This window comes from Ursus americanus, chromosome 3 (assembly GCF_024610735.1).
Source record: "Ursus americanus isolate L20-20 chromosome 3, mUrsAme1.1.p, whole genome shotgun sequence".
Lineage (NCBI taxonomy): Eukaryota > Metazoa > Chordata > Mammalia > Carnivora > Ursidae > Ursus > Ursus americanus.
In genome coordinates, this window is record NC_142129.1 from 57,724,264 (window position 1) to 57,741,401 (window position 17,138).

General features: G+C 35.6%; 1 protein-coding gene across 2 annotated transcripts in view; it reads left to right on the plus strand.

Moving 5' to 3' along the window:
* The window catches only part of AGMO (alkylglycerol monooxygenase), a 345,788-nt gene that overhangs the window by 151,881 nt on the left and 176,769 nt on the right, over positions 1–17,138 (plus strand). For both annotated transcript variants that reach the window (XM_087861006.1, XM_087861008.1), the window contains exons 6-9: positions 9,056–9,122; positions 11,515–11,580; positions 11,671–11,750; positions 15,216–15,350. In XM_087861006.1, coding sequence (XP_087717132.1) covers positions 9,056–9,122; positions 11,515–11,580; positions 11,671–11,750; positions 15,216–15,350 — 348 coding nt within the window. The remainder of the gene's footprint in view (positions 1–9,055; positions 9,123–11,514; positions 11,581–11,670; positions 11,751–15,215; positions 15,351–17,138) is intronic.

Consider the following 17,138-nt stretch of genomic DNA (forward strand, 5'->3'; position numbering starts at 1 on the left):
AACTTGTCTAGCTCTTGTCTTCTTGTTTGAGGAATAATACGATCATAAGTGACAAGAATCAGCCTTCAAGATAATTTATTATAAACACAGTCCTTTAAAACTGCTGTTTATTGTATAAACATAGCCTAGTCTCATTCTTCTTAAAACTAAGCTTTTAACTCTTTAACCCTATGGTATAGATTCATCAGAAATTTACTCCCTATGAAGCTCTTTATGATCTCAACAGTCCTGATTCTTCCAGATTGTTTTATTTCCAAACTATAAATATTGTTTTTTCACTCCTCAGTGTGGAAATTCAGCTACCTCCATATTACATGCTTACTGAAGTAGAAAGCTGCCTAATCAGATAGGAAAACATTTGGCTGTGAATAAATCAGCATTTGTCGAAGATTTCAAAGTGTGAAACTAGGCAGACAAGCACACATCCTAAGAGCTCTGCTTTCTCTTGCTTCCCTGTAGAGAAATCAGAGGTTAATATGGCCGCCGCCACCATCTGTCTAAATACTTGAGTGTGTTGTCTTGAATTAACATAGCAGAACTAGTGGGGGAGGTAATTAAGATTTTATTTTTACATTTCATCACCAGATGCTCTACAATATAAATTCATCCATAAATGTTCAGATTGATTAAGTTTTTAACAAGGAGAATAATGAGTGTTTAAAAATCAACTAATTCAGAACAAGAAGTAAAATTATTTTAATATGTTAACTTGTAGTGTTCACGGCTTTTATTCTTTTCCTAAAACTTTAAATGAGGAATTGCTATAGAATTTCTTGATAGTAAAAAATGTATTCCTATATATTTTCAACCAATAACAACTGACATTGTCACTCATTGTAACTTTAAGAAATGGTTAGATTACCTGCAACTAAATTGTAATTTCCATTGTTCTACTTTGTGATCTTTCAAAAGATCTTAACACAGGACTTTTCATAAAATAAGCCTCAATAAATACCTCTTAAATAAGTGAACCTCACATAGTGACTGTTAAAAGAACCTTATGAACAAAAGAGATCTCTCTACAGTGTTCTCTAGGAACCATCAGTGGCATTTTTTGCAAAGCTGCGCTCTAGGGGGCTAGATAAAAGCATATATTTTTACTAAAGGTAATTTTTAGCTTTTGACCTAGAAAATAACTCAACTTGCTTCTTATTAGGTAATCTTGTGCCAATTATAAATTCAAATGGATTCTAAGTTCAAATATCTATATTGTGCAATGGTAACTGAAAAGAAAAAAAAATGAATACTTTTCTCATCCTTCTCAAAAGTACACAGAATTTTTGAAAAAGAAAACTTTTTATAAAACCTTTTTTTTCTGAAATAGTTCTAACTTACAGTCCAGTGGAGAAAGTCCACTGGACTGTAAAGCTTCCTGCAGGAAGTATCTGTGTATCAGTTTATTTCTTTTTACTTCTAAAACCTAGAAAAGTCCAGAGAAATTCAATAATCTTTGCAGGATAAATGGACTGGCTGAGAAGAGAGTACTTGGTGGGCTTGTTATGCACCTATCTTTTAATAAGAAACTTTGATAAAAATTTATAAATAGAGATTGTATAGATCTGAAACATTGCTTCCAATGGTAATAGCAAACCCTTATTGGTAATTTGGGACTTAAAATAGTTGTTAATTGTTAAATAAATATATATTTAGTATATATGATAAATATATTTAATAAGGATAAATTTATTTGATTCATCCATTGATAAATTTGTCCTTCAGATTTTCTGTCTGTAAATATAGCTATAATACTAGAATATATAATTGAAAGTTCATGGAAATATTTATAACCACTTTTCAAAAGATGTGCATAAGCCTTTAGTTACTGTAAAGCTCTTTCCAAATAAAAGATTTTTCAAATTTTTTTATTTATTAATGTACATGCAGACATGCTTAGTTGATAGATAGATAGTTAAAAGAAGGGAAGAAAAAGAAAGAAAAGAGGGAAGGAAGGAAGGTAAATTACCACAAAATAAACAACTGATCATGGTATAATTATTAGTCCATTTAATTTTGGCTTAGGTTTGTATTGAATCTTGTGACTAATCTACCTGAAAAGTTTGCCATTTTCAGACCACATGTCAACCATATCATTCTTAGTTAAATATAACATAACAGTGGTTTGTCTATCAAATGATAAATGTATTAGTAACTGGCTTAGTATTTCCCTTAAATACTGACTGCAGAGAAACATGGAGGCCCACAGTGGTATGGGTCCCTGGAACATCAATCCTGCATGATGCTGTGAAGAAGTCTTGACTAGTTAGAGTTAATGGTGTCCCTATAACCTATGCTCATCTGAATGCAGGCATTTTCCTACTATGGAGTTTCATTTCACTTCACCCTCAGCCCAGTCACTCCTTAGCATCTGTCATATTGGAGGCACATTCATTGTTAATGAGTATTCTGTAAAACACATGCTTCTTAGGACATATTTTCCCTATTATGATTTTTTCCCTCTCAGACAGGAAACATGAATGTTTGTAAGCATGTCTTAATTGGAAAGAAATGTATAATTAACTATAGGTTCACGCTTTCTTTTTGGAAAATAAGTGGTTACAAATATTCCTACAGTCTTTCAATAATACATTCCAGTATTTTTAGTACCGATTTGCAGGTAGAAAAACTGAAATATAATGTGACATTTCAAGTAGTATGCTAAAATTTGACAGAAGAATAGAATTAAGAGGTTTCTTTTTAAAATGGATTTAGAAAGTCTCTTCCACATCAATAGTCAGAGTGAGGTGAGAAGAGGCAATTTTCCAAGCAATTCATAAAAACAAAATTATTTTGTTTTGAATTAACTGAATTTTTGTTGAAAGCAAGTCTGGCCTTCCAACTTGTGTATTAGTTAATCATTTCTGCACTCTTAAGTAAACTACAAAAACCTAAGCAGTTAATATTTTCCAATCAGAAGAATCAGGGAAAATAACTAAGAAGTGTATAGAATAGAAAATGTTAATTTTATAGGAAATAATTTTAGACAGTATATGAATTTAGAACATTTATTTTGATGCTTTACAGAAGTCAATTCGAAGTGATTTTTCAATTTCAATTGGAAAGACCTACTAACGTATGTTTTTCAGGTGATGTAGGGTAATCAGAAAACTCCTAAGAGCTACACTGTGGAAGGAATTAATTGCAACCAATTCATAGGAGACATTTAATTATTTGATTTGCCACATATACTTATTTACTTTATCAGTTTCTAGGGCAAAATTATTCCCGCCTGGTAACCTAAATACAGTGGAAGTTTCACTAACCTTTAGGCCTCTTCAGTCATTCAACTCACTCAAAATGTGACTGCAGGGCAAGAGGGAGGAAGGGTCATAAGGACTCTCAAAGGACATTTCAGAATCATTTGGTGATATGGAAACTGTATTTTGTATCTCTGGCTCCTTTTAACTGAAAATGAAGCCCTCACAAACCTGTACTGAAAGAACATAAAAATAGTTCAAAAAATTCACCTGCCAATGATCACCAGAATTCAACTATCCCATTATCTAGACTCTGTGATTTTCTATTTTTCTGTTTTTTGTCTGTCTGTCTGTTTGTTGTTACTGGTTTTTGGCCCCTTCATTTTAGCTATTTATCTTAATTTTCCAATTCACTAGATCATAGATCGTGTTTGGATTTGCTCTCTGGGCTTTAAGGCCGAGGCAGTCCAGATTCATGTTTTTCCTCTAGCCTTGGGAATGACCACTAGGCTCATTCCTTAATGTACCCCTCCCTCCAATTTCCAAACTAGAAGACAGGAATTATGCAATGCTTTCCTCTGGAATTGCAAAAAGACTGAAGCACAGCAAGACATGCATGAAGCAGAGGGCATTATCAATGTTGGGATACTGTCCTGTGCATTGTAGGATGTTTAGCAGCACTAAAACCCACTACTCACTAAGTTACAATAGCACTTCTTCCAGTGTGACAGCCAAAAGTATCTCCAGACGTTGCCAAAAGTCCCCTGGGAGCACAGTCATCCCCATTTGAGAACCACTACTGTAAAAGGGTGAGGAAGGCCATGAGGTGGATTTATCTGTTCAATATAACCTTGTTGGGCAGTCACTATATGCAAGGCAATGTTGCATGTGCTGTGAGAACCTTGAAGAGGAGCAAGGTACTGTTTGTGTCCTCACTGAACTTACAATATTGTATAGGAAGTGAAAACAAATAACTAGAAATCAGAATAGCATGACATAAAAATTAGTGATGTCTCAGTACATATTCAGAAAAAGGCAAACAAAATTCTCATTACAAAAATCAAGAAGAGTGTTTCAAAATTGAGGTAGGGGATTCCCTACCTAAAGGAACAGCAGGATTCCAACAGGTCGAGAAGCGAGGTTAAGGTCTTTGAGGCAGAAGAAAGAGAACATTGGAAATCCCTCTTGAGGAAGAGTTTGAACAGCTTTGAATTTGGCATGTTTTGGGCTTTATTTAGTTCATTATGAGGAGCCTTTCATTCGAGTTCACTTTATTTTTGATGAGGGCAATGACATGATGAGAAGATGAAAGTGTCTTATGGACCCTGTTCTCTTGCTTTTATATTTAACTCTTTTCCCCACCCCTGCCATGAACTGTGGGGAGAGACATGAGTTTGTGGCCAGTACAGCAAAAGATGCAGAGCACTTCTTCTGGATAAAATGCAATCAACAGAAGGGATGAAGCTTATTATTATAAAATTGCCATTTTCATAATGATTTATTATTATTCAGACAAAAACAGCTCAAGAAATGAACCTTTTGAGAAACAATGATTTCAAGAAATAGGCAGAAAAACATTTATATTACTGTTTCTGAAATTTGGCTGAGAAATTAGCACCCAAGTTTTTAGTATGGAAACTGAAAACACAATATAAATAAGAAGGGCAAAAGACATAATCTAAAGATCTTTGTTTGGAACATTGGTTCTTAACCTCTGAGGACTCATCTATCCCTTTGTGTATATGATGAAAACAGTAGTTTCCTCCTGTTCATGGTACCTATTCATAAAATTTGGTGTAACACTTAAGGGTGTCCTTGACTTTCTGAAGCCCATGCATAGCCTTTCTAGGCATCCATGATTCTCAGCTTATAAAACCCTGACAGAAAATGACAGCATACAAGACTTAGACCATTGCTTTGGGGACCTAAGAAACAGTAGAAGTGCCTAAAATCCCATGAGGGGCAGTTTAGAATCTGAAGTGTCTAGGTTCTTTATAAATATTTGGATTTCTTTTGAATAGAATGTAGTAAAAAAGCATTTAGTTATTGTCATGAAACTTCTAAAAGTTTAAATTACTTTAATTTGATGGAAATATTTCTATATCTCTTAGAAGCAATATAATAGAAAAATAGAAAGAATCCTGAGTTGAAATCAAGAAGACTTTAGAGCTTCCTCCAAGCTGTTTGAACTTGTACTAATAATTTAACTTCTCTGAGCTTTGGTTTTTATGCTTTTTTAAAAATAACAGAATATGGACTATAAGATTTTTAAGTCCTCTGTATGTTATAGAATTCCATCATTTAAATTAAATCATCTAAATCTTAAAAAATAAGACAGAAAAATAACTTTCTAAAAACGAGAATAGCTGCAGTTATTTCCACAGTAACATATTTTCAGGAAGTGATTCAAAGCTAGATGTGGTTGAATTGCTAAATGACTGAATTTGCAAAAGTGGGCGATAATTAAGTCATTATGCTCAACCCATATTAATTATTGATGACTTCTCCATGATTGAGTCAGAAGTGTTTTCTACAAGAGAGGTTCTGACTGGGCTGTCTGAATGATGAATCATCTCTCACACTGAGGTGGTCTTCCTCGGCTCCAAGGTACTCACAGGCACTACCAGGAAATTTGACTGTGGTTGCCTGTGTTGTACTTGGCTTTTAACTTTAAGAAAAGGGGGAGGGGACTTTCAATATTGATATCACCATGCTTTTGCCTGTAGGAGCAAAAGATTTTCTTTGAGGAAAAGTGCTTGACATTAAAAAAAAAAATAATGCGCTCAGCCAAGGCTCCAACATCTGAATGCACTCACCATTTGTGTGGCTTTAAATCTGGCTGCACACATGCCAGGACCAAGGATCAGAAATGCATCTGGGTAGCAGAAGCTGGTCAGTGTAGTCTCCTCCACCCCCTTTTGTTGCTGTTTTTGTAACATATGTTAGGCACCAAAGAGACAAACAAGGATAAAATGGTTTTCTCCTTTTCCATCTGGTTCCCTGCCAGAGATACAAAGCCCGAACAGAGCATCAGATTTCAATGTTCTGACTGCTGAGAAACCCCACTTTCTTGTTCTCTATCCATCACCATTCTTCTTCTTAACAAATATTTTTCCACCAAGTACAAAGCAGTGGAGTCCAATAAAATACAGGACTATTTCTACTTAACTCCCTTCCCAATCCCTGGTCATTAGTACTCTATTTGTGGGATAATACCTTTTGTGGCTTATTTGATGGGAATATAGTCTGATGTAAGTGCTACATATTCACAGTATTTTGAACTCCTGGAATTAAAAAAATACAGATAGTTCTTCGGGTATATATGAATTCTGTTCTATGAGTTAACCAAAAAGTCTGTTGTTTGGAGCTCATAGTATATTTCTCCAGGAAATAATTTTAAAATGGTGATAAAACTCCAAAATAGAAGAGAGAGAGAGGAAGAGAGAGAGAGGGGGGAAGGAGTGGGGGAAGGAGGCAAAGAAGAAAGGAGGGACAGAGGGAAGGAAGGAGGGAGGCTAAATCAATATAGGACACAAAATATTACACATCCTTTGCATGCAGACATTTCTGTCTGTTCCATAATGGAAACTGAAAATCCCTTAGAAGCTTGGCAGCAGTATGGAAGGCAAGTACTGCTTCTTTCAAGTGTGTGAACAGTGGGTTCAATGAGGAGATGATGGTGGCACCTGCCCTCTGGAGAGCTGCAGGACCGCCATGTGGCAACGTTGCTGCTGCTTCTACCTCAAGAGGGTACAGGACTCCACAAGCTGGGGACAGTGTGACTACTGCAGCTGTTCACATTTGCAGAGCAATTTTAACTGAGTGTTTTAATGTCTGTCAGAGATTGCCAAACCATGATTAAACTCCTCTATATAAGGAATTGCCATATAGAAATTTGTTTGGGACTTAGAGATTTATTAAGGCTAACTGAGCATTACTGTGTATTACTAGAGTAGTAATTGCTTTTATGTAAAATTTTATCTTAAATTTTTTCAAACATTCAGAAAAGTAGAGAAAATAATAGAATGCATTTATGTGTATCCATCATTACAATTAAAAAATCATTGTGATTTTGATTCATTTTCACTAGTTATCCTTTTTTCTTTTTCTTAATGCATTACCAAGTATCTTTTAGCAAAATATAGATCTCATGTCAAGTATACTTCAGTTATACAACTCTAAACAAACAATTATATCTTCCTACACGATGACAATTCCAACATAATTTGCAATAAAAACAGTATTTTTTATCATGTAATAACCCTGTGTATAATCATTGTCTTAATCCTCATTGTCTGTGAAATGTTTTTTTGTTTCGTTTGTTCAAATCAGTATTCAAAACAAGATCACCACAGTCCATTTGGTTGTAACTTAAATGTCTTTATCTTGAGCAGTCCCATCTCTCTCTTTTTTCCCCTGTACCACTGACCTGTTGCCAATTCATGTCAGTGTCATGATTGTCAGGGAATGTTTTTTCCCCTTGAGTGTCATTTAACTCATTCCTTTATTCCTCATGTATCCTCTAAATGGAAATTAACTCTAGGGATGAGTAATTTCTTAAAATATAACAGTGTATTGATTTTGTCATTAGTAGGCTCTAACAAATCCATTTAGGTCATAATTAAACACTCTATTATCTGCCATGATTGATGGAAGAATATGTAATCAAAATTAAAAGGGTTCTGTATTCCCTAAAGTTAATTTTATAGCACACCAAATGTCTTATACATGGCCTGCTGTTCTTTTTTATGACACCGACCTGGTTCCCACAGTCCTTACTTTTTTGCAAACTCTGGCACGGAGATCCTGCCTGAGAAATGTTGGGACAGAACCTTTATTAAAGAGTTACAGATCACGTCTTGAAGGGTCGTTAACTGCAAAAACAAACAAACAAAAAACTCAAAACACAAAACAGGACCCTTTATATATTTGACTTTTAATTGTGCTTCTAAAATGACTTGAAGATGGTGCATCTACAGGTGAAAGACCATTCAGGATTATATTTGAATAAGCAGAATCGCCCTAATGCAGTCAGTAACAGCTGTTGTTACATGGCTGAGTTTTGGGTGAAACCGACTCTCAACTAACCAGAAAGCCAGTGTAATACTATGTTTTCCCTTCCCTAGTTATGCACTAGTTCCATAAATCAACAAAGACACAGCTGAAAGGTGAAGAACATGAAATGACATGAGACCTGAGAGAAGTGTGCCTTAGCGGTGGTGATATATAAATACTATACTGTTTGTAATACTCACAATGTTACTGTGTAGATATTTTTTAATATTTCCATTTTAAAATGAGGAAACTGAGTTATAAAAAGCTTAAACTGTTTTCCCAAGATCACATAGTAATAAATGGAGGTTCCAAGAACTGAATTTAGGCAGTCTAACTCTTAACCTGTCTGCTACTATACTGCCCCTCAGTATAGAGTTAGAAACTTACTGTTATTTATTTGAGAGAGAGAGAGAGAGATCGAGAGCACAAGAGGTGGGGGAGGGAGGGGACAAGGCGTGGGGGCGGGGGAGTGTGGGGCTGGGGGTGCAGAATCTTAGCAGACTCCATGCCCAGTGTGAGCCTGATGCTGGGCTCCATCTCACAACCTTGAGTTCATGACCTGAGCTGAAATCCAGAGATCAACATCTAACTGACTGAGCCACCCAGGTGCCCCGCAGCTTATTGTTATTTTTATATGAACACCAGGAAGTAGAGAGACTTCTGACTCTGACGCCAACCTTGAAACTTGAAATATCTTTTAATCCATATGAGCTTTTAATGTGAGTATATATATATATATATATATATATATACACATTTACTGATACCTATGTGTATAAATAAAATATTGCTTTTGTTTTAAACAGGTCATCAATAACCTTGGTCCTTTGGAACTGATTATTAATACTCCTAGCCATCATAGGGTTCATCATGGTAAGTAAATTTGACCTTTTTTTCCTCTTTCATTTCTTTAAAAACAGGATCATTTTGTATCTTTTCATCACAATTATTCAGCACAGTCACCCTTCACTGTATAAATAGGTATCATTTCTTCCACTGCACCTGCACAAGCCTCAATTCCAAAGCAAAGATTGGAGGTGGGGGGGAAAAACCACCTTTCTTGGATTTTCCTTTTTACCTAGATCTCCTTGTTGTAATGAAAAATGAGTTAACCACCAGAGGGGATGCACTTTCTACATTGAAGGAGTCAGTTGAAGTTCACTTGCTGACCCCTATACACAGCCAGAAAGCCTCTGGTCTTGAAAATTGTTGAGATTTCAGGAAAGCCTAATAAACAGCAATTCACTTTCTTGCCTAAATTCTGTGAACTGCATTAGCCTGACAAAGAAAAAAATCTCATGTGGCCAGTGCCTAAGGTTTAAAGACACCAGCATAAGACTTAACAGAAATGTTTATGTGTGTGCACCAAAAGACCTGTACAAGAATGTGCGTAACAGCATTATTTGTAATAGAAAAAATAGAGATAAAACTCAAATGTTTATCACAGTAGAACAGAGGAATTGTAGACGATGCATGTAATGGGGAATTATACAGCAATAAAAATGTCCAAACTGTTGCAACTTGGGATGACCTGAATAAATATCACAAACAATGCTGAGAGAAGGGAGACAGTAATAAAATAATAAATATTGTTCTTCTTTTACAAGTTTCCCGGCACCATAGGCAGCACTGGAACACTGCCAGCCTGCCTTCCCACGGGGCAAGTCCCTTTCCTCCGGGCAGGGAGCAGATGGAAGCATAAGCCGCACCCTTCCCCACCAAGCAGCAGGAGAGGGTGGAGTCAGGCTGCACATGCTCAGTTTCCTCTTCCAAACTTCCTAGGCACTTCCTGCAGTGCCTGAGTGGCTCAGTTGGTTAAGCATCTGACTCTTGATTTTGGCTCAGGTCGTGATCTCAGGGTTATGAGATCAGCCCCATGATGGCTCTTCGCTGGGCATAGAGACTGCCTAAGAGTCTGTCTCTCTTTCCCTCTCCCCTCCCCACCACTGCTTGTGCTCTCTCAAAAAAACAAAAACAAAAACCCAAACTCCATAGGCATTCCCCAATCCCAAGGGATTGTTAGTGAGGGGCTGGAGAGGCCAAGGATCATAGACTGTTGGGGCACCCTTCACATAAAAGGAAACGTAAGGAATGGAGAAGAATAAGTTCACATTGAAGAAGAAATAGTTGCTCGTGTCCTCTGTTTGACTTGCCACTCATGTTGTTTTGTATCTGGGTTTCTCAGCCTCAGCATTATTAATGTTTTGGGCCAAGCAGTTCTTCATTTCGAGGTGGGAGGTTAGGGGTGGGGCTACCCTGTCTCTTATAGGATGTTGGTCTCTACATACTAGGTGCAACTGTGACACTTATCAGTCTTCAGACATGGCACACATGTCCCCTGAGAGGCGACATGTTCTCCCCACCAACTGAGAACTGCTGCTTAGCCCACATACGGCAACGGGTTGTATGTCTGGGCAGCCAGCCCCATGCTACTTTCGCATTGGGGGAGGTTGTCTCTTGTGTCTTCACCTTCAAACTTATATTTGCATGTATAGAAGGCATGTAAAGAAATGACGCTTAAAGACAGTTGAGTTTGTTGGAGCAGTGGCTTGGTGGGTTAAAATTCTTTTTCCTTTGATTTGCACTCATGTGAATATAGTTGTATCTATTTACACATTTTTTTATTATTGAAGAAACTGTGCCCAGCTATTTCCATTTAAATTATAATTTGAATACTTCGGAGCAGGAAAAATGTATATGTTTTGAGTTAATAAAATTAATTAAGGGTGATTTAATTTTCACTTATGTCTTATGATTAAAAAAAAAATAGTAAAGTCTCACTTTAAGTAGAGAATTTTCTTCCTGGAAAAGATGCAGAGAAAAGGTTAACAACTCACTTAAAAAAAAATGCAAATATGCATATATTATTTATTTATTATTGCCTTTGTTTTGTGGGCCATTTAATTTGTAATTATTACTCTTTGATAGTCTTAAAGTAAGATTAATTAGAATTACCCCAGATTTCTAAAAAAACTGGAAAATTATGAGCAAAAACATGTTTTTTTTTAAATCTGGGATAATTCTAAATATATGTAGTTTTAAGGAATTCTTTGCCGTTTTTAGTAAAATGAACTCAAAAATAAATACAATAAAAGCAGTTTACTAGCAAATAATCTAATGTTGTCAGTGAAAAGAGATTCCTAGGAAAATCATTTTATTGCATAAGTCTTAATTTTGTGAATAGGTTCTAAAATACAACAGGGTGTTTCAAAAGCATAACTTCATTCTTCAAAAAAGCTCTTTTTAAAAATATTTTGTTTTATAGGCAGAAACCGTTATTGCATAGACAAAAATTATGCCGGCGTTCTTATTATATGGGATAGAATTTTTGGTAAGTAAAATGTATATGAGTTTAAAAATAGTAACTTAGCTCCTTACTCATAGAAAGCCCAAGATCATATCCTTAATGTTTATCTTCCAGGGACATTTGAGGCAGAAAATGAGAAAGTTGTATACGGTCTAACACATCCCATTAATACATTTGAACCGTTCAAGGTGCAGGTAATGTAACTGATTTTATTCTTTCTGAATTGATTATACCCTTTTATAAATCTTCTAGTTAAAAGAAAGATCAGTTGTTGAGAGGTGGAAGTACATTACACTATGCTGAAAATAAGGGTTTTTGTTTTTTTTTTTTAAACCATAAAAGAAGTTGGAAGTAACTCTGGCACTCCAACAAAATCTTGAATCAACTTGGGCAAAATGCATTTGAAAACAACTCATTAAAAGAACTCATTAAGAACTCTTAAATATATCTACTACCGAGAATTTTTTTAAAAATAGCTCTTTAGCAAACATATTTCTTTCTCAGAACAGACCTGAAATATATTCATGTATTCAGAAGGAGCAGTAGTAAATGCATAATTAAGGCTGATACCACAGTAAGAAAAATATTTGCTTCAAGGCTGCAAGACTCTGGTTAGAAATTCAACATGAGGCCTTTGCCCCACTCTTCTTGGACCTAAATGTCAGGAGCTATTACAAGTTGGTTAGGTCTGCGCATTACCTCACCTGCTAAGACTTGTTGCACTGGACCAGTTTTCTGTTAGACATGTGGTATTGGTTGTTCACTGATCTCAATGGCTGGCACTAGAGAAATGAGGAATGTTTGTGAAGCTCTGATCCGTCAGCAACAGACCACCACAAACACTCCTGGGGTTAGGAACTAGTAAATGAGAAAAAGATAAGAATGCTTGAAAAAACTGAAGAGGTCAGTCAGTGACAGCTCTGTACAGGGAACTGGGTTTACAGCACTCAGTAAGGGAGGAAATTACAGGTTCATGTGGGGTCTGCTTTTTGAACCTCTTTCTTAAAAGTTTTTAAGAAATTTAAAATAACAAAATAAAGTGACATTTATTGAACTTTTACTATGTGCAGGGTATTGCTAACAGCTCCGTGCAAATGTTTAATGTAGCCCTTACTAAAACCTTATGAGACAGTGATTCTTTTATCCTGAAACTGGAATTGCCAGGATTTAAACAAGTCAACCAGCTACACACAGCAAGCTTAACCAAGGAGGGTTGCAGGCCAAGCCCAAGACTCGCCTAGCCCAATAAGTTTCACACTGTGCTGCTTATTTACAGAAAAAAACGTCACAAAGTGCCTCCACTTTTCAAATGAAAGATATTTTTATCTCACACTTCACAAAAGAAAAGTTGATTATTTTCTTCCTTCTTAACCGTAGGCCATTTCTCTCTGTGTCTGTCTGTCTGTCTTTCTCTCTCTCTCTCTGTTGGACATTACTAAAATATATATCTCTCAGGAGAATATTAACAAATATTTCAGAGTACTTTCTTAATAAGGAACTTTATAGAATTGACATTAATTTAAAAATAACACATCGAGAGCTACCTCTTTACTTGGTATAGTCTTATCTCTGTAATAAGGACTCTTGAAAAGGAAATAGCCAACTTGGTCTCTGTCCTGTGGGAGGGAGCCTTTGAAACTTCATGTGCATATGAATCATAAGAGGATTTATTAAAGTGCAGATTCTGTTCAGTAGTTCTGAGGTGTGTCCCACATTCCCTGTTTCTAACAAGCTCCCAGGAGATGCTGAACCTGTTGTTCTCTGGCTGATCCTTTAAGTAGCAAGGCTTTGGGAGTGTACACTTCTGCTGAGGCAAAGGGGCTCGTATCTGAGACGGAATGGGAGACTGAAAACTGCACAACAAGCAGTTAGATGATTAGGATTTGGAGAGACACAGCATTCAGACAACCATAGCATTTATGAGTGGCTGCTGAATCTGTGTCAGGGTCAGTGCCCCAGGCCTCTGCCCTCATAGGAACATTTCCTTATCACCACTGTGTCTAAGGCATAGGCTTCTAGATGCTTGCTTACATTGTCCAAATGTGTTAATTAGGGCACATTGTGTTAATTAGGAGTTCTCGAACCTACAAAAACATATACTTACTTTCACTTGTATTCCTTTATATTCAGCTAAATTTCTCACCTTTCCCTCAGAGGCATCAAAAGCAAGTAGGATGGCCCCCACTATTTGGAGAGGGTTTTTTCCCCTTTATTATTAGGCATAGGACACTCACTTTGCTGTCCTTTGGAGTCCAGGAGTTTCAGGGTATTGAAAGGCAAATAACTAAGAAAGTACTCCTTATTTTAAAATGTTACCATGTATTTCTCATGGCCTGTGTCTAGAATGAGAACAATAAAATGCAGTCAGGGGCACCTGGGTGGCTTGGTCAGTTGAGTGTTGAACTCTTGGTTTCGGCTCAGGTCATGATCTCAGGGTCCTGGGATCGATGGAGCCCTGTGTTGAGCTCCACACTCAGCAGGGAGTCTGCTTGAGATTCCCTCTCTCCCTTTCCCTCTGTCCTTCCCCCGCCCCTTGCCCCGGCTCCAGCAGGGATAAATAAATAAATAAATAAATATTTAAAATAATTAAATAAATATTTAAAAATAAATAAAATGCAGTCAGTTTTTAAAATAACAATAAATAAGTATATTAATAGCTATTATAAGTCCTAAGCACATTACATTTTGTATTATTATTATTATTATTTTATTATTAAGGCCCAGTGTAAATTTCCATCTGAAAGTTCCCTTTTCCTCAAAATCTGCTCCATTAAACCCTACATTGTTCATTAATTGCTTCAGATTCCTTGTTGTATTGTGTCAAGCAATTTTAAAACCATTTTTATAATCCTAGCAGTTTAAATTCTTTAAGAGACAGTGAAAATGCCAGTAAGAACACAAATTCTCATAGAGCCAAAACTTCTTTCTACATTAATTTATTACTTCATTTATAATAGAAGTCAGCATTAGAGTCTATAGCTCTAGGACTATTTTAAATCCTATGATGCATTACTATCATACGTATCGAATACATAGCCACTTACCCTAATAGCTAATATCTACTCAGTATTTCTCGTGTGAGCATACCTTTAACTTCTGTACCTGTCAAATGTACAGTGTTATTTACAGAATGTGGATACCTACTATACGACTCAGAAATGGCTTTGACTATTTTTCCTCAATTACAGACATGATTGTCTGTAACTCAAGAGAGTAAATAAAGGGCTATTTTTAAATATGTAATATGTTCCCATGTTCAACCTTAATATCCATTTAGTAAGACTTTAGAAGTAATATCATTAGACACAGATATTGAGTGCATAAGCTGCTAAGTTAATTCCATTGGAAGCAAAGAATCAACTCATTTGTTCTATTTTGCTGATTTTCTAAATAATTGTCCTCTTTTTTAATTTCAAAATTATAATTATGTGGAGCTTCAGAAATATTGACAAGAACACACTTAAAGGACACAGAATGAATAGGTGAATTACAATATGTAATTGCATATTAATCTATAGTAACCAAATTATACATAACCTGTATATTGCAGAAAAAATATAAATTGCACTGAATAATAAACAAATGTATGATTAATTATACTTCATATTTTTGTTATGTGTTTTTCTTATTTTAAATAAGCTATATTTTTATTCTTCTAGTTCCACCATTTAGTTTACATATGGACTACATTCTGGGCCACACCTGGATTCTTCAACAAGTTTTCTGTCATATTTAAAGGACCGGGATGGGGTCCAGGTAAACCAAGACTTGGACTAAGTGAAGAAATCCCAGAGGTAAATAGAGTTCATGGTGGTGATGGTGAAGATTAGTATCATACTGCCAGGTCTACAGTCAGCCTGTATGTATGTTGACCTCATGCACATCTGAAAAAAGATGTTCTCTTAGGCAGATATTGCCCTGTGGTGCACAACTTACTGAGTGGAAACCACCTAGGGCCCAATAAAAATGATGCCTTCTCCCAGGCAGACGCTGCCTCTTACTGGGTAGCATGGTTTGGGGGCAGGGGAAGCAGAACAGCAGAGGCTAGTTTTCAGATCCATTCAAGCCTACAGCAAAGAGTCTTTGTGTAATGCAAAAACTATACAAACACATGTCACTTAGTCACAGAATCGTAAACACTCAAGATGGAGGGAGCCTTAAAAATGATTCGATGTTGCCTTCATTTTGTTTGTGAAAAAAATGTAAAGATGGCCAACATCACTATTCATCTGGGAAATGCAAATTAAAACCACACTGAGATATCACCTTACACCTGCTAGAATGGCTAAAATAAAAAAGACAAGAAATAACAAGTACCGGTGAAGATGTGGAGAAAAAGAGTCTCCCATATGCTGTTGGTGGGAACGTAAATTGGTACAGCCAATGAATGAAAGGGCCTGGGAGATACAGACTTCTAGTTATGAACTGAGTAAGTCACAGGAATAAAAGCCACAGCATAAAGAATATAGTCGATGATATTGTAATAGCTCTATATCAGGATAGATGTAGCTATACTTATCATGAACATAGGGTAAGGTATGAATTTGCCAGATCACTGAATTATATACCTGAAACTATTGTAACATTGTGTGGTAACTATACTGAAATTAAAAAAAAAGAAATGAAGCCTCTAGAATGGAAGGTCTAAAGTCACACCAAGATAATGCTACTAGATTAAACCATAACTTTATCCATTCTGTAGTAGCATAGTAGTTGCATAAATTCAGAAATCACATTAAAACCTCAAAGTAAGTAAAGAAGAGATTTAAAACCCTGGAAGCCCAAAGAAAAGTTCAGTTTTAATCTGGAATTCTTCTTATATAGATGATAAAAAGGAATTTTTCCAATCCTTAAGATATATATTGTGATTCCTTATTGTAATAACTGTCATTAATAGTAATCTAAAAGCAATGGAAAGGGTAAACTATTGATTTCAAAGATAGTTGTGAGTATAAAAATTAGCCAATATTACAAGGAAATAAAGTCAGTTTTTTATTTGAATATTGTTATTTTTCGAAAATCTTGATCTAAATAAGGATGTTTTCTTACCCAGTTATGAAAGCTGCTATGCTGAAATTTCCCAGATGTTTTAAGTTTTGTTCATAATCAGTTATGTAACAATGAGCTAACCTGATATAGATGAAAATAATGTCCTTATTTGAACTCAGAAAATTTAGTTAACTATGATCCATTTCTTGTCTATTTTTCAACAGATAATGCAAAGTGAATATTCTAAAGTAATATTTGTGCCTAAATTTGCATTATAAAAGTAGAATTGCAGTATTTCTAGGAAACTCTATAGTTTAGAAAAGTTGTTTCCAATAAAGCAGTATTTCCCTTTGAGGCATGATTATCTCCATTACTAAAATAACCTTCCATTTTTTTTTCTTTTTCTTTACTTTCATGTATAATCATGGACATATTTATGTATTTGTATTTTCATATTTCATTTTATGTTCATTTTTGTTGTTTATCATCAGTACATATTGTTGATTCAATTCTTACACTGGTTTATTATAAAGCAGACTAAATCAAAATCATAATGCTTCTGAAATGAAAAACAAGTTTCTGAACTTTTATGT